General features: G+C 37.0%; 1 protein-coding gene and 1 long non-coding RNA gene across 9 annotated transcripts in view; both read left to right on the forward strand.

Annotated features, from left to right (window-relative positions):
* The window catches only part of LOC586986 (dachshund homolog 1), a 29,009-nt gene extending 18,298 nt beyond the window's left edge, over positions 1–10,711 (forward strand). For 7 of the 8 annotated variants that reach the window (XM_030980739.1, XM_030980741.1, XM_030980742.1 and 4 more), the window contains 3 exons: positions 336–599; positions 3,149–3,229; positions 6,607–10,711. In XM_030980739.1, the coding sequence (XP_030836599.1) occupies positions 336–599; positions 3,149–3,229; positions 6,607–6,662 (401 nt within the window). In that variant the 3' untranslated portion in view covers positions 6,663–10,711. Of the gene's footprint in view, positions 1–335; positions 600–3,148; positions 3,264–6,606 lie in introns of all 8 variants that reach the window. The other variant, XM_030980740.1, reaches the window with a different exon arrangement.
* Positions 606–1,261, forward strand: LOC115922244. Its single transcript, XR_004063378.1, has 2 exons — positions 606–812; positions 898–1,261. It is a non-coding gene; the product is annotated as an uncharacterized LOC115922244 (long non-coding RNA).
* Positions 10,712–16,678: the final 5,967 nt, after the last annotated feature.

Raw genomic sequence — 16,678 nt, forward strand, 5'->3', positions numbered from 1 at the left:
GACAGTTTCTACAGTGTATCTCGGTCCGTACAACCACAGAATATGGGGGGAAATGTGAAAAAGCATTCCTCCTTTAGTCTTAAAAGCCTGATGATGCCATTCCGTTCATCCTTCATATACTATACACTGACTGACCGTTTAAAGAATCTGGCGATCTCTATATCTCCATTCTTATCAGGTTACATCAAATATCATTAGTTCTGCTTCCATTGCCTTACAGGATAATAATCTGTATATTCTATATCTTGACTTTTTTCTTCATCAGATTTTTGAGCAGAGAACTCTTTCCTATTTATTCATAGCTTCTTTGTCTTTTTTCCCCTCCGTTTTAACAGCTATTCTTGTCCGCCGTCTCAAGAGGGAGAAGCGCAGCCGAAGACGGCTCCAGGAGCAGGCAGAGTCAACGACCCAGCAGCAGCAGCAGCAGAGGGAACGCGAGAGGGAACAGCAGAAGATGAAGGGCTCCTTGTCAGACCAGGAGCCAAGCAGGAGCCCACCTATTCACACCATCCAACCCATCCAGGCAGTGGCCCAGGAGTCCATCAGGGCACTCAACGGAGGAGACAGGAGGCCCAGCTGTCCAGATGTCTATGAGAAAGGTGAGTGGCTCAGAGGTTCAAGCCTCGTAGTGTCCTAGGTTAGGTAGGAAGCACTTATCAGTCATTCTTGATGGATGTAATTTTGGGTGAGTGGTTCAGAGGTTCAAGCCTCGATCGTAGTGTCCTAGGTAGGAAGCACCTATCAGTCATTCTTGATGGATGTGATTTTGGGTGAGTGGCTCAGAGGTTCAAGCCTCGTAGTGAGTGTCCTAGGTAGGAAGCACCTATCAGTCATTCTTGATGGATGTGATTTTGGGTGAGTGGCTCAGAGGTTCAAGCCTCGATCGTAGTGTCCTAGGGAGGAAGCACCTATCGGTCATTTTTGATGGATGTGATTTTGGGATCTCTGGTGGATCCTGTGGTTGTGTGGTCAGTGGTAGATTGGGGAAGGGGGAGACACGTGCTCACAAATGATTCATAGAATGTAGCACATTTCTGTTGACAGGGGAGGAGAGGGAGGGGAGGGGGAAGCACATGTCCTCTGTTATTCCATAGATCTGCCACTGGTGACTGTGTGTGTGTGTGTGTGGTTGTGTTTGTCTTTTGGATGCGTTTTTCTTTTGGGTGCGTGAGTGAGAGACAAAGAATACCTTGCTTTGAACATTTGAAATTGCTTTTACAAATTCAGAATCATGAAAAAATTCCATATGAAATGCTACCAACCACTTTTGAAATGAGATAATAAAATGATTAACAGTTTTTACAGAAACTACACATCATGGAATATAAAAAGAAAGACAAGTAATGAAGTTATTTATATGGGATAATGAAAATGATCTATAAGAGATATATGTATCAATTCTATGCATTTGTGTTTCAGTAACTGTGATAGTGCTAAGGGGTGATAGATATGGCCTTACGTTCATTAGTCAGCCCGTGTGGATGTAGTGCGTTCACGATGGACGCTTGGCCAATTTTAGATTTGAACCCTCATCTATAATGCAAATAAGGCAATGAGCCAAAAGTGAAGAGAACAGTCTAGCCCCGGCAGGAAATGGGAATGAGAAATAAGAGTAATGGAATACCCGTCTCCCTGATGGCCGGCTTGATTGGACAATAATCAGCCAATCATGAAAGCTATACCTAACGACTGCCGACTTATTGCACGAAATCTACAAATAATATCCATCATCAATGAATTATTGAGCAAGCGCTGCTAATGATATTGTCCATTTGCCCATGCTGAGTGATGCGGAGTGGGGAGATCAGAGAGATGGAGAGCCGGATTGGCATATATAGGTATTTCAGCTAGGCCACGGGAGAAATTGAAATATGTCATTAAATATTTAAAATAGTGAAATTAAAAGATAGAGAGAGAGAGATGGGGAGACAGAAAGGGTTGGCATAATTACATGGAAAGAATGAGAATGAAGAGAGAAAACATGTTTACTCAACACGGGGGAATTTCAGTGGAGAAAATAAATGTAATGTCACCAAGATAGACACACAGAGACAAACATGAATAGAGAGACAGAGACAGAGACAGAGACAGAGATAGACAGACAGAGCTAGAGAGAGAGAGAGAGAGAGAGACAGAGAGAGAGACACACACACACACAGACAGAGAGAGAGAGAGAGAGAGAGAGAGAGACAGACAGAGAGAAAAACAAAACTATAAGGGAAATAATGTATATGGGATTGCTGTAAATAGCATAATAACAAAATCACTAGTACAATGTTTAAATGGAGAATGAGAGAGAGAGAGAGAGAGAGAGAGAGAGAGAGAGAGAGAGAGAGAGAGAGAAAGAGGGGGAAGAGAGAGAGAGAGAGAGAGAGAGAGATGAAACAATTCAGAAAGGAGACGAGAAAGAGAGATAGTAGAGTGTGGTATATGTGTGAAAATGATGAAAGGGTAAACTGGTGGGGAACGAGCAAAAGAAAGACAAATTGGAGGCATTATAATTGCGTGTTTGGAAATGTAATTATCCATTGGCGACCTTCGGATCACTTTAGTGATGAGAGGTGAACAAATTAACAGTGGTTGTGTCGACTGGCCTGGTGCCAACCCACCAACAGGGGGCGCTGCACTACTTAAACCTATACATCTCACAGTCGACTTGTTAGGGCCTACACAGATAAGGATTTGAATTTTTGTGACCATAGATCTTAATTTGCACTGTGTAACTGCTGGTCATTTGGAATTACAATTCAGGTCATTTGTTACAAAATGAATCTTGCAAAATGTATTCAGGTACTTAGCTGTCAATATATTTTAGGATATATCAAAAACCTGCCAAGAATTGTTAAGCCATCATTCATGTCCCTGTATTAGCATTTAATATTGTTCTATCCTTAACATTTAAAGCAATTAATCTGATTAATATATTTGTGCCATTTGTAGGACATCACTCTCATGCACAGATATGTTGATTAAAAAGGTCAGGAAAATAAAAACAGGCCCAAAAAACATTTTTTCCCGAAATTAGATTACACAGAGACTGCAAATACATGCAACACTTGTGTTCTATACCTTTTCAAATCATTGAGAAGTAAAATTAGATGACTGATAGTAACATTAAATTATTTTTTCTATTTTTTTATTTTTTCAGAGGAGATGTCGCCCGAGATGGAGATTGATCGAGAGAGGGCTAACTCAGTGGTGAGGAACGAGGCCGTCAGCCGACTCCAAGGTATTAACGGAAGCTCGCATCCTTAAGGCGACAGGTGTGGCCCCCTTAATCTCCCCGTCCCCCTCCGCACATTTGGTTTATAACCCCCCTTCCTTACTCCACCCTTCCTTACCCCACCCTATCACACCTTTCAATTCTCTGTGATACTCTCTCATTCCCTCCTCCCCCACTAAACTATCACACTTTATCATGCCCTATCCTACATTAACCTACACCACCCTACACCACCTGATACCACCCTACACCCTTACACCACCTGACAACACCCTTACACCACCCTTCCACCACCCTACACCACCTACACTAGTATACACCACCTACACCATTCTACACCCTACCGTCATACACCACCTGACATCACCCTACACCCTTACACCACCCTACACCATCCTACACCATCCTACCCCACCCTACACCAAACTTTAACACCCTACACCACATTCTTTATCATACCGCACCCTATCCCCCTACCATACCCAATCGTCGCCTATCCTGTCTTTCCCAACCCTACCCAACCTACTTTAACCCTAGCCAATTCTATTGATTTCCTACCCTAAAGTAAACTCCCCCTACTCTTATCCTTCTCTATCCAACCCATCCTACCAAATGTGAATGCTACCCTGCGCCACCCCGCCTGTAAATACACGAAACAAAAAACAACCCTTCCCCCTCGTAACATCTCATTCCATCACGAAAGTGTCACATGTTTTTATTTTTGTCTGCTGTCCTTGTCTGTGTGTTCCATTTCGTATTTCCACCTGTGTCAGCTTCTGCATATCCATTTCAATGTTTAATGTCCAATTTGTGTTTTGTGGATTTAAATCAGAATTTCCTGAATCATGTATATTCCTATGATCATCTGAGTCGTCCGTCACAACCATGTTCTCTCATCTGTAATAAAACCAAGCCAGATGTTAAAGACCATGAAAACAAATATCAATTGCTGGGATGACAGATTTTTGGCCGAGCATCATGTAGAATATTGTTTTGTGTGATATCTTTACTTTTTGGTTTGCATGCGAGCAGCAGTTGTCGTTTCCTTTATGGCTTTGCATTTGATGTTTCCGTAGTTCCATGTTTTTACAGAGCTGTAAGTTATTCAAAGGCCAAGATTGAAAATAACTCTTGCTGTGCAAATAACAAGTTAGGAAAATTGTGACAGTTCACATATTCTTTGCTGAATTTGAGGACTCGGATAGAACCTGACAAGTTTTGTATTTCAACTGTTATCATAGATCAGCCTTTTAAAGACTAAATGTTTCAAAGTATATCAACCTGACGCATGTACTTTCTTGTCATTTCATTTCACCCGTCATCATTTTCATTACCCAAATCCTTCTTTCCCTCCCATGGAGAAACACCCAACTGGCTAATACGATGTAAAAAAAAATACAGAATCAAAAAGCTGTTCAAAAAACATATTAAAAAAGATGAGAGATATCTGACATTTTCATTATCACTATGGATATTTTTATTTAAAGAAAAATTAATAAGGAAAGGATGTATGAGCGTGTGGTGTTTGGTTTTGTGATTGTTTATGCCTCATTTGGGACCCGTTTGATGTTATGCGCGTAATGTTTATGAGAAACAGTAAAATGAGCGAGAATTTAAAGAATGATTTGTCTGCAGGGAGTCTAGAAACAGTCAAATTAATCTGGTCTTTTGTACATTATGTATTTGTTCAGGCTGGTGATTTTTTTATGGTGATTGGAATTGGATCATCACTTATTCTTTCATGTAGCCGCAATGATTTAATGATATTCATTGCAATTTCAGAATAGGTGTCATAAACATCATTTCAAACAATGGCTGTTCCATCCAAGCCTCGTTTAGTAGCATTCAATATTTTATCTTAGTAATTAGTCAACCACTAATTGGTTAACATTAATATATTCTTGTGTGACCATGACAGTAACCTCATAGTATTTGATCTTTCCGAATGCATGTAAAACAGGATGATGAAGTTGAAACAATAGATTTGATAGTGTTACCCATATGCTCCTGCAATACAGTGCAATAGTTACATTCACAGTCATAATGATGATGATCACCATGATCATCATAATGAGATTTTGTTCAGTTACTGCCGAAAGTAAATTGAGCTGAAAATGAATTTGGTTAACAGAAGAGTGCAATGAACCATAACTAACGATGCCTCTGTTGACTCTAATTGGACTTTTTCTTAATTAAGCACATTTGAGCAATAGATTTAACGTAGTGCCCATTAAATGAATGTAATTACATGGTACCAATTAAAGGCCGGCTATCAAATTACAGATGTGAGGTGACAATCCAAATTAGTTCCTACTGTGTTAAGTATTAAAGGGATGACAGTTTAAATCATTAATACCTTTTGGTTCCTACGCCCGGCACTATGACTACATGACTCGAGTTCTAATTGAGTGATTGGGTTTAATTACACTCAAATTGCATGGCAATCTTGTTCAATTGAATGCTAATAGAAAATTGAGCTATTGTTTTTTGTTGCTTCGTCATACGATGAGCTTTTGATAGCTGCAGAGCACTCTCTCTGATTAAAATTCTCATTCTTGCTTATCATAGTGGAATACATTTATTGTCTGGAAAAAGGAAAAGGTTGACGCTAGGGTCATTCGTGCAAGTTATATTAATAATAAATATATTATGAAGTAATTCTATGGTTTTGCCTATAGAAAAGGTTTTGTGACTCTTTGGTATGGTTTGAGAGACATATTTAAGAATTTGATTATTTTGTTCAAGTCACTTGTGTTGTAATGAATTTCTGGATGGATTTGAGAGACTGAGTCAGTATTGCATACCACCTAGTATAGTATCTGAAGTGTTTTTGGAAAAGTGGTATGAATTCTATTCATGTGTGGATTGCTTGAATAGATCATGTTCTTTTACAAGAAACAGTAAAAATGAAGTAATGGGGAGAGAACAATTATTTTTTTCTCCAGATTAGCGTCTTTACAAATGTGTTTTGAAGTGTCTTGTAGAAGTATTTTGTGTGTAGAAGTGTTGTGGTGTAGTGGGGTGTAGGATAAGGACTGGTAAATAATGATTATGATAAGGTATACGGTAATATATTGCAGCTGTATGTCTGTCCCACCATCTTTTAATTATTCACTCAGAGCGATGCTGCTAGTCTTGCAAGCAGTCTCCACATTAATATGTTTCATGTATGATACAGACAGTGTCCTTTCATGCATAAATGCATACTTGATTTCATTTTATAATTGTATCAATTCTAGGTTGAGTTCAACTTTATGTATATAAACAGGATACTGGTGTCATAATTTACTTTAACCTTACACTTTCATTCAAACAAAGCGATCTGTTCCGTTATGCATTGTTTTTTACCATATGCCTTTTCTCTTTTCTTCATCTCCGTACAGATGCCAGAATGTACTTCAAGAACTCCCTCCTCTTCAACCCCGGCTTGGCCACGTAAACCGCGCCCAACCTGGTCTCCATGGCAACACTGCATCCAGGCCCATTGGAGTGACATGCATGTAAAAAGTACAGGTACTGCTTGACCTTAATTGACCTCTGGCTGGGAAGAAGGAGCCTGAATCCTTACACAAAGGCATTAGAAAATGGATCGCTGAAACAGAATACGAAGATGATTTACTACTTGTATGTGAAGATGTACAGAGGACGGATCCTGTATAAAGATGACCTCAGTTGACCTTTAATGGCCTGGCAAGGAGAAATGCAGCAGTGTGGACTTTTAGTTGGATGTACAAATGAAAGACATTGTAATTATTGTAGCTGTCTTCGACAAGGTGGTGTCCACAGGTAGTGTATCAGAGAAAACAAAAATGCCATTTGTGACGCAAAGACTTTGGGCAAGATAGAGAACCTTTTAGAGGATGTATATAGTATTTTGTGAGCAAGGCTATTGCGGATTACGACGAATGTGTGCTGTGTTGGTATTCTCATACCTTCTCATTCTACAAGTGGTATATTAGAGACAGAATAGACCTTTCTCCTCCTGTGTTGGTATTCCGTAGGTACCACTTGAGTCGTCGTCGATGTAAATTGATGTAAATATGACCTTGCAATTCTGACCTTAACAACCGTTGTTACGACCAGGACTTTGTGGTAGTTCAGTTTGGTCTCTTCTGTGTCACCCTCTTTGAACTATTTATGTAAAATATTAAATCTTTATGACAAACATGGTAGGTTAGATTTTAAAACTGTGGTTTCATTGCATTTTACAATCCTGTAACTTGCCATGGAAATTTATTTCCTCAACCACCATCATTTCATCACTATGCCAAAATAAATGATAAAGAACCAAAGCTACCAAGTGCAAGATGGGAAATCGGTAAAAATGACAAATATATAACCTCTATTTAATGGTAATCAGTTGTATAAAGTTTAGCTGTGAAATCTCAGACATGGACATTACTTTATGTACATTACTTCCCTGACTTTGTATATTTATTATTTATTAATCAATTAAAATTGCCTCGGCTAGATATAGCGCTGGCAAGAACAATTGGTACTGTTGTAAAGTTTTTTAAAATTTAATTTCCATTTGTTTTTGCTTCAAACTGCATTCATTAATCAGAAAAGAGACAATCAGCAACAAGCAGCTGGTACTGCGAAGATGATTTCATCAGTTGTGTCAGAGGTCATGAACCTTGACCCCTGTTAACTTGTACAATGATAGATGTCAAATATTGACCTCACTATGTTGAACAGCACTTTTCATTTGCCTTTACAAATTGATTTTAAATGGCAAGAATTTCTCCAAACCATTGTATAATTTTTCTTAAGTATAGTTCTCATAAACTTTGCATCATAAAAAATGTGTTAATTTTAGTAATTTGATTTTGTAGATATCTATATATGTACGATGCTCCGTATATTCCCTATAATAAACGCAAGATGATGTAATTTCCAACATGACTAAATTGCAACTCTGACCCTGGTATATTTAAATTGTAATTATCTCCTTTTTTAGCTCTAAATAGCAAAACTAAAAATGTGACATACTTGCCATAACGCTATGCAGATTCTGTACATCTCGCAATTGCCATTATATCATTTGAAATAGCATACAAGATGACAAATATATATATATATATATATATATTCATAGTTTTTGTGCTGCGACTGAACTCTTTAACAACTAACATTTTGTTTTATGTTTTCGAATTCGAATACAACGCATAGGCAGGGATCATGAAAGTCTTGATCGGCCAATCTATGCTATGATCGGTGTTTGAATTCTATCTCGACAATTAAGATATATTTAACTCTTTAACTACTTATACACATCCTCCTTGCTACCCCATTTGTAAACTTATTCCATATTAGGTAAACAAAAAAAGATGTTTTCTTAGGCAAAAGCAAAGCAAAGCATGCGTGTCACTGTTAGCATCCATTGTGCTTTCTCCCGCCCTCTAAACTCTTGCTGAAGCTTCCTTCTTGTTTAGAATCATTTGTACTATGTTGCATTATTTGACTTTGACTTTGGCCAGTATGTGTATTTCAATTGTATAGTTTATATGCTGTACACAATTGCAGCAGGTGTATTATAATGACCCTGAAATTGATATATTATTATGTAATAGGTGTTTGTCACATAAAGACTAGAGGGTGCAAAGAAGAAGCAAACAGGGTTTAAGTGCAGAAATTGTTACCGTAAATGATGTTAGTTATGTGTAAACATTTTTTTAAATAATAACTATTCATTTGAAATACCTAGATGTAGTACTAAACGACAAAAGAAGAAAACAAATGTTTATATATTTTCTTCATCTAACTAAAAAAATGTATTGAAAGAAAAGGCATTTCATCTGTATCAAATCCATGTTAGGTATTTAAATGTTAAACCTGATATATTCATAAGATTTTTAAACATTGTTATGGTTTATGTTTTTCAGTGTCTAAACTCTAAAGATAGGAACTGTTCTGAATATTGGATCTTTTCTTTTGTAGATCTCTGTGTTTCCATTCTTTCTGTAACCTCTGACAATAGAGGGTGAGGAAGATTGGAAACCATTTTCAGCATTATGTTCTGATGTAGGAGGGAATGGAATAAGATTGAGATTTGAATACCAGTCTCTATTGCGGTAGTCCTTTACTCTCCCATGTAACTTCAGAGTGTTAGCTTTCATACCTTTTCTAATAATCTTTTTAGGGCTTGATCTACCAAGTCACCCCATGCCGACTTTAACGATTTATGTGCATTGATGTAATAACACATGATACTTGAATGACCTAGAGAACTGTATAATTATAGACATTCCTGTTTTGTGTCCATTTGTATATTAACCATTGTAATTAACCAAAAAATAAAATTTTGATGATCATCCTATTCATTACCTGTAGTTATTCTGCACCTTATTTTTTCCATCATATAATTATTGTTTTTGATATTTGAAAGGTTTTTTTTCCTTCCTGTTCCAATAAAAAAAAAATCTCTTTTTGTATTTGATTTTGTGTTGTAGAAGTAAGAACATTATATTTTCATCTCAGGTTGGCAAAGTTTCAGATAGATGCACTGACTTAGCCATGATTTCTTGTTTACCCCACCTCCAATGTTAGCATCGAATTAGGTTTGTGGAGAGTTTATGTTTTTCTATTTAAAAGAAAAAGAAAGTTGAAGTATGTTTATGTATGATATCAATCATGTCTTAACATCAGTGATTTAAGAATACTCGAAAATAACCGCTCAAAGTATGTGTTCATGAGGAAAAGTGAAATTGGGGCAAACAAATTCGCTGGCTTCATGTCAAAAATGTTGAGGCAGGTTCTACGAGGGCATGCAGGTGATATTTTTTTACCTGATTGTTTTTGTGAAATTATGCAGATATGTTTCCTCTTTCTTGCTTCATATCGCAAGCTATAGCATAGCACGCCATTGATTAAACCAGAATATCTGATTAAATAGAAAACCCTCTTCTAAAAATATGACATAAATTATTACATAGTCATGCTGGACAAAAGAGGTCAAAGGTCAATTCATACTGGAATATGTACAGAACAAAAATGTCTTAAAACAACTTTTAATGTTATAAAGTGTTTCCCCCATATCTTTGTATATCTACGGTGCTCACTTTATGAAATATTCTGCTACAATTAAAACCACCTTTTATTGGAGCTCTCTGTATGAGAAAGGTTATAAATGTGTGACTATTGACTTTGCTGTATACATCTTATTCTTGTAACAAAATTGTGTACAAACTACAGATTTTGAAAACTAGAGGAACAAACGAAAAAAAAATGCATTAAACTATTGTAGATAAATGTGTCTTGTTATTGTAGAGTGTAGATGTCAATTGGTTTCATTTATAGGTAGCGCAAATTCTTTCATTTATTATTTTGTCATTACTATTTTGTTGTCTCATCATCATCATCTTTAACGTTGTTATCATTTGTTGATTTGTTTGCTCTTTCCAAAGTAAATAATTTCTTTTAATTTATTAGGGAAGCGATATTGCAATAAAGTTTGGGCCCTTGAGCCCACATCGAGTTCAGTGTAAACAAAGTTGTGGATGTTTTTTTCTTCTTTCTGGATTGTAGAATTTTCGTTTCCTAAGTTAAGTGAGATGTCGGTGTTTTGATTGGTCGAAGTGTTTTGAAAGTGTTGAGTGTGTGACTATCTAAAGCTAATATACTCGATAGTAGATCCAGAATTCGTAAATATAGGCCTACAGCGACATGAAAAACAATATACATGTACATAAATAACGAATGATGAAAATGCTTCGGCAATTTTGGCAGGGGGCACATGTTTGAGCGGGGGAAGGGGCAAAGCATGCTTAAAGTGCATAAAATAAAATAAATAAATAAATAAGGGTTTTATTCACATGACGTTCTGGCAGCCAAAGTTGAATTGCAGGTCATTGGCAAGGTATGGTGGTTAAAATGCAGCATTGTACATGTAAACATAAAATAAAATGAATGACATATAAAAGGATAAATATACTAGATACATTCATACGCATAAAATGCATCCATGGAACTGCCCCTATGACCCTCCCTACCCCATTGACCAGGCATTGATACCTGTATCAGGAGCAATATAGTTTAGACTGAAAGATTTCTTAATTCTCAGAATCGGATGAAGCTTTCCCCTAGAAATGAGGTCAAAAGAGATTGACCTGTCACCATAAATAAATAAATAGACAGATTTGATAACATATTCAAATGTAAGAACGTTTCTTTCCTGGGGACCTAGTGACGAGTTATTCATTAACCTATTATTAGGGACTATTAGTTTTACACGACGAGAACGTGGACTGCTCGTGTGACACCCTTTTAAGGCAATGTGACGTCACTGCCAGTGCCTTAAAAGGACGTCACACATTGCCTTAAAAGGATGTCACACGTCACAGTCCACGTCCTCGTCGTGCAAATCTAAAAATCCCTATTAATGAATGAACTAAAATACTGGGAATCCTGTCTGCATAGATTACTTGTTACTATGTCGGGTAAGCATCTGGCAAACTTTCAGGTTGTTAATAACGACCGTTGTTAAAAAAAAGCATACGTAACATTTGAATGTTAGTAAACCGGTCTTTGAGATACGTTTGTTTAAGAAATGTAATGATTTGAGTGTTCATGAGTGTTTGCAATTGAATGATTGTATATTGTATGCGAGGATATGTAGTAAGTTAGTGATGATAACATTTTTGAAAGAGGTGGATAAACATTCTCAGGGATACAAATCTCGACAATCAGAAAAAAAGACAACCTCTATCTCAAAAAATGACTTATAAAGTAAAACAGTGGCAAATATTTGTCAAAACAATGATATGATATTAATGCAGGGCCCTCGGGGAGAACAGTATGAATACTGATGAGGCTATTCTCGGTAAACAAGACATATTTTTTGCTATTATTATTCAAACAATTCATCATGTTAAGTTGCCTTTCTTGTCACGAGGGGATACATTAAGGTAAAAGCAATCATATTTTAAACATCAAAATACAATAGGAAGATTGTAATCTACACAATGATCTAGACTTACTGTTTCGTGACAATGAAGCGTAATATTCACTGGCAGTTAGCCAAAATGCAGGTTCAAAAAGTCGAATCTCTTCGAGTTTTTAAATGTACAGAAATAATTATAAAGGAGTGAAGTGAGGAAAATGAAAGGAGGCAAATCATTGATAATGTTCCAATTTAAACAGAAGTAGGAATGGGAGGGGGAAGATAAGGGTGAGGATTGAGAGAGGAAAGGGAAAGAATGCGGAATATAGTAGAAGAGATAAAAGAAACTGGGAGAGAGGAATAGAAAAAGGAGAGTGGCATAAGTCTTTTGCAACACCATTTAAGTATGTGTTTTTGTATAATCATTGTAAACCGTCTAAGATTCACAGCAAGGGCGTCACCGAACAACCCCGCTGAGTTCAAGAAAAGTGCAAGATGGCTCCTCATTCCAAAATATAGAATTAAAGATAAAGCACACATGCCTTGATTCCGTGCTTACTTCACAAACAATCAACAAACGTGTTCTCTTTTTCCTTTTCATTTCCGTGAAACATGGCAGCAACAAACAGTCCGTAAATCACACCTCTTTTTCTTAATTGTTCTGGTCAACAACGATCATGTGCTCACATCACAGTCAGCAAACCTCAAAAAAAGTCATAAATCCCAAACCGAGTGGAGATTTGATTAGTGTTTCCTGCCGTTGTGAAAATACAATGAACGTTGTCAAGCAACTGTCATAGACGGAATCCACATCATTGTTTTATTTCTGTTTACCGATATACGTCTGCTCTCGCTTTGCTCTCGAAAATGTACACCGTTTATAATCTGATCTGATTTGACTGGATCACGTGACAGAGTGGAATAGAGTTATGAGATTCACCGCTTTGATTCGCCCTGACATATGAAGGCCTTCATTAATCGCACACAGGAAACAGAATGTTAGAAACTATTTAGAAAGAAGAGATTTTTTTTTGGAATAGAGCTGTGACTGTGTCTCGGGATGACGATTAGTTAGTTGCACGTTCGATTGAGGCGTCAACATTATTTGGCGCGCACACCTTTTCACTTCATCATCGATCGGTATCCACGGCAGACGATGTCATTCACTATCGCCTCAAAGTCCCCTTGATAACTCCAGGCTGTTGCTGCCGAACTTCTTTTTAATAACTGGACGAAAGGGGAATCAAGTAGATATTATTGTATAGCCTACAAAAAGATATTATGAAGAGTACGCTAAACTAATTGATTACCAATTAGTTCCAGAATTATTAATTAACACACGTTGCTTTTGGTTATTGGACTATTTTTCATGTGATGCATTTATCTAACTCTAACCATTTAACCCATCTACCAACATGTGCCCATACCAAGCAATATTATAGGGCAGCCCAATTTATAAGTCTGTCACCTATTTAATTATATGGTTTATTATTAAAAAAACCATTCAGAATCGCAGCCCAGTAAGGCCGAAACATATTGTATTTACAATTTAAGAGTAAAAAACGTCATTTAACATATGATTCAATGAAATGCAATCTACCAATAATCTATTAGTCATACTGTTTATCTAAGTACCCGCCTATATATACATGTTATCTGTCTGAGGCGGACGCAGAAGGGGCTGAAAATGACCCCTAAAATCCAATTTGAGAAATTAAAAAAACGGGGGGGGGGGTGCCAAAAGAGACAAAATCATGACGAGAATTCTGCTCACCCACCCCGGCTCCACCGTTTCGGTCTAGGAGGGCCGGCGGGATTCCCGAAATAATTCCCTCACAACAAATTTTTCACGTCGGGATTTTGTTTTGTTCCTACTGCAAAAGTTCATGGAAATCAAAGAATCAAATTGAACTTCAAATCATTAGTGAACCTTCAGCATGGCTGATAGCTCATTAAACAACAAAAAATGATTAACTATGAGCGCGTCCATCACATTGATGACTAAATCGCGTGATTATGACTATTTTTGTTTTTCTCATGACCCCACCTAAGCCCGATGTTTCACTGGAAACCGTTTGATAAATTTGCTTGAACATCATTTTTTGTTAATGGTACATTAACTTTATCAAAAATCTGTTTCGCAGCCGGAAGGCCTAATTGTACTATTTTTTTGTTTGTTATAGATAAAGAGAAAAATGCATGCTAGAACACATACAAATAGTATGGCAAAGTAATGTAAGATCTTTGTAAGATCTATAATTAATAGTTAAATCTTGTTATGGTTTCTTTTAGATGTCGTTTCAAATGTCTCTCACCCCCCCCCCCCACCAGCATAAGTACCTTTAAAACAATCCTCTGCATTCGATTTTTAAATTGGAATATGAGCTACATGTATGTGCCCTGTTTACTGAATTTACTTTGGCAAAAACTGTATTAATTTGTTCTCTGTAAATGATTCTGAATTATTTTCTTCCCTCGAGTTGATTTCATATTATCTTGTGTCGATTTACCAGAAAATGTTGAATGGGGAAAGAAGGTGTCGGAGCACATTTTGCTCAGAGGTTTGCCAGAAAGAAAAAAAATCATCAAGCAAAACAGACCACGATGAGTGGGAGTTAGTTTGAAACCCATCCCTTAGATATGAATTAATCTATGAATCAATTTGATTTTCTTTTTTATCCAATGGCAATACATTTGAAATACGTTTTCTAAACTATTAGTTAACGCAATTAGAAAGTCGGGAATAGTTTATAAATCAAATTCGATGATTGAGGAAAGAATCTGGCTTCGCTATCCCTCGCTTACTCCGCTTCCAATCACCATGAGACATTCTCAAATCAATACGGAGCCATAGATATCTTTATCTCATTTATTTGTCATGTGGTATGTATGATTCAGGCGCGTAGCCAGGGGGAGGGGCGGTGGGGGCGGCCGCCCACCAAACAAAAAACGAGAGAGAGAGAAGAGAGAAAAAAGTAAGAGGACGTAGGAAGAAAAAGGAGCAGGCAAAGAATTATGACAAAGACTGTGTTAAAAAGATTATAAAAGAAATAACAGATACGCATCATATATTATCTTTATTTAAAAATGTAATTGTGAAATGAGCTTTGAACTCTATTGCCACCAGCCCTGCCTAGTTCGCCTTTCGTCCAGATCGACATAATTGTCAGACTTTCAGAAAGGAAACACCTTCGAGCGATGAAGTTCTAGATCCGTTCTGTTCCTCCCAGAGGTCCAGACGGATTCTATACTACTTTGAGCAGTTGAGGAGAGTGTAGGAATTGCTAGCCAGTATGTAGATACAACCCCGCTCTCATACCAGAAATAAACAAGACATAAGTCATAATAATGTGGCAAATAATGACTAACATATTTCCCGCAAGCAATTATGGAAATCTTATGATGAGATGCTGATTGTTTGGTGATATATTTCTCACGTGCATGATGCTTATTTCTGAAGATATCCTTTAAAAAAAAATGGAAATCTTGTATAACAATGAATAAAAATTCAGACAATGAAGAGAACGGTACAACAAATCGTCTTTCTTTTCTCTAATAATTTAATTAAACGTCAAAGCTTCCCCTCACTGCACCCACCCCTAGGAAGCGCGCTCTGTAAGTGATTCCCCCCCCCCCCCACCCTAAAAATCAAATCCTAGCTATGCGGTTGGTATGATCAACTTAAATTATTTTAGAATTACACCAGTTTTGTGCTCTTTTCATCGTGGCGATTGATGGAGCAATGCGTCCAACGAAAGCACGCCCTCTCAGGGTAGAACCTTCATCATGAAGCATCGCCGGGTTTTCTATGAAAGACACTCTTCTGCAAAGACGTGTTTGAAGACAAACATTGATAAAAGATTACATACATTCTGTATTTTTCATCAATATTCAACTTCGAACACATCTGTATTGAAAATCCTTGCAGAAATGTGTCTTAAATGACATCCATCTTCTTTCACATTTTGCCATTCAATATTTTGGGCTCCCAACACTTCAGAGGGGCTTTAATGTTATTTTCTACCACTGGCCAGGAAATCACCGATAGGCTTCGGCGATCCTATGTAGGATGTTTATATGTTCAAACTAAGTAACTCTAGGTGATGCATAATTCTTTATCTAAATGTATAGTTTCGTAAATGGACATACAAAAGAATAACAACTCGCCTAATTCATAACTATTTGGTATGAGATTTATTCATAATCAGTACAGTTCAACAATCCATTTTTTCACAGTAAAAACTTGAATTCCATTGCCAAGGTCCAACTCAGACTCTTAGACCAAACAAAAATGAAAGAAAAAAAGAACACAATAGCAAGAAACACAATATTTCACAAATCTATGAAAACAATAAATAACGATGGTTGAATATCACAGAAAATGTAACAATAAATGATCATACATCAATAAAGAGTCTATGCTATCATTACAGGAAAGAGTTGAAAGGCTAGTTCCAGACAGTTTGTTTCTACATTTCTTTTTGCATATTGTTTTGTTACAGAGATGTTCTCAATCTACAATTCCTCCTCGGTTTCTAGTTTTTTTCCCATTATTATTCATTTTATTTTGCTTA

The sequence above is a fragment of the Strongylocentrotus purpuratus genome, unplaced genomic scaffold (assembly GCF_000002235.5).
Source record: "Strongylocentrotus purpuratus isolate Spur 01 unplaced genomic scaffold, Spur_5.0 spur5_scaffold_11, whole genome shotgun sequence".
NCBI lineage: Eukaryota > Metazoa > Echinodermata > Echinoidea > Camarodonta > Strongylocentrotidae > Strongylocentrotus > Strongylocentrotus purpuratus.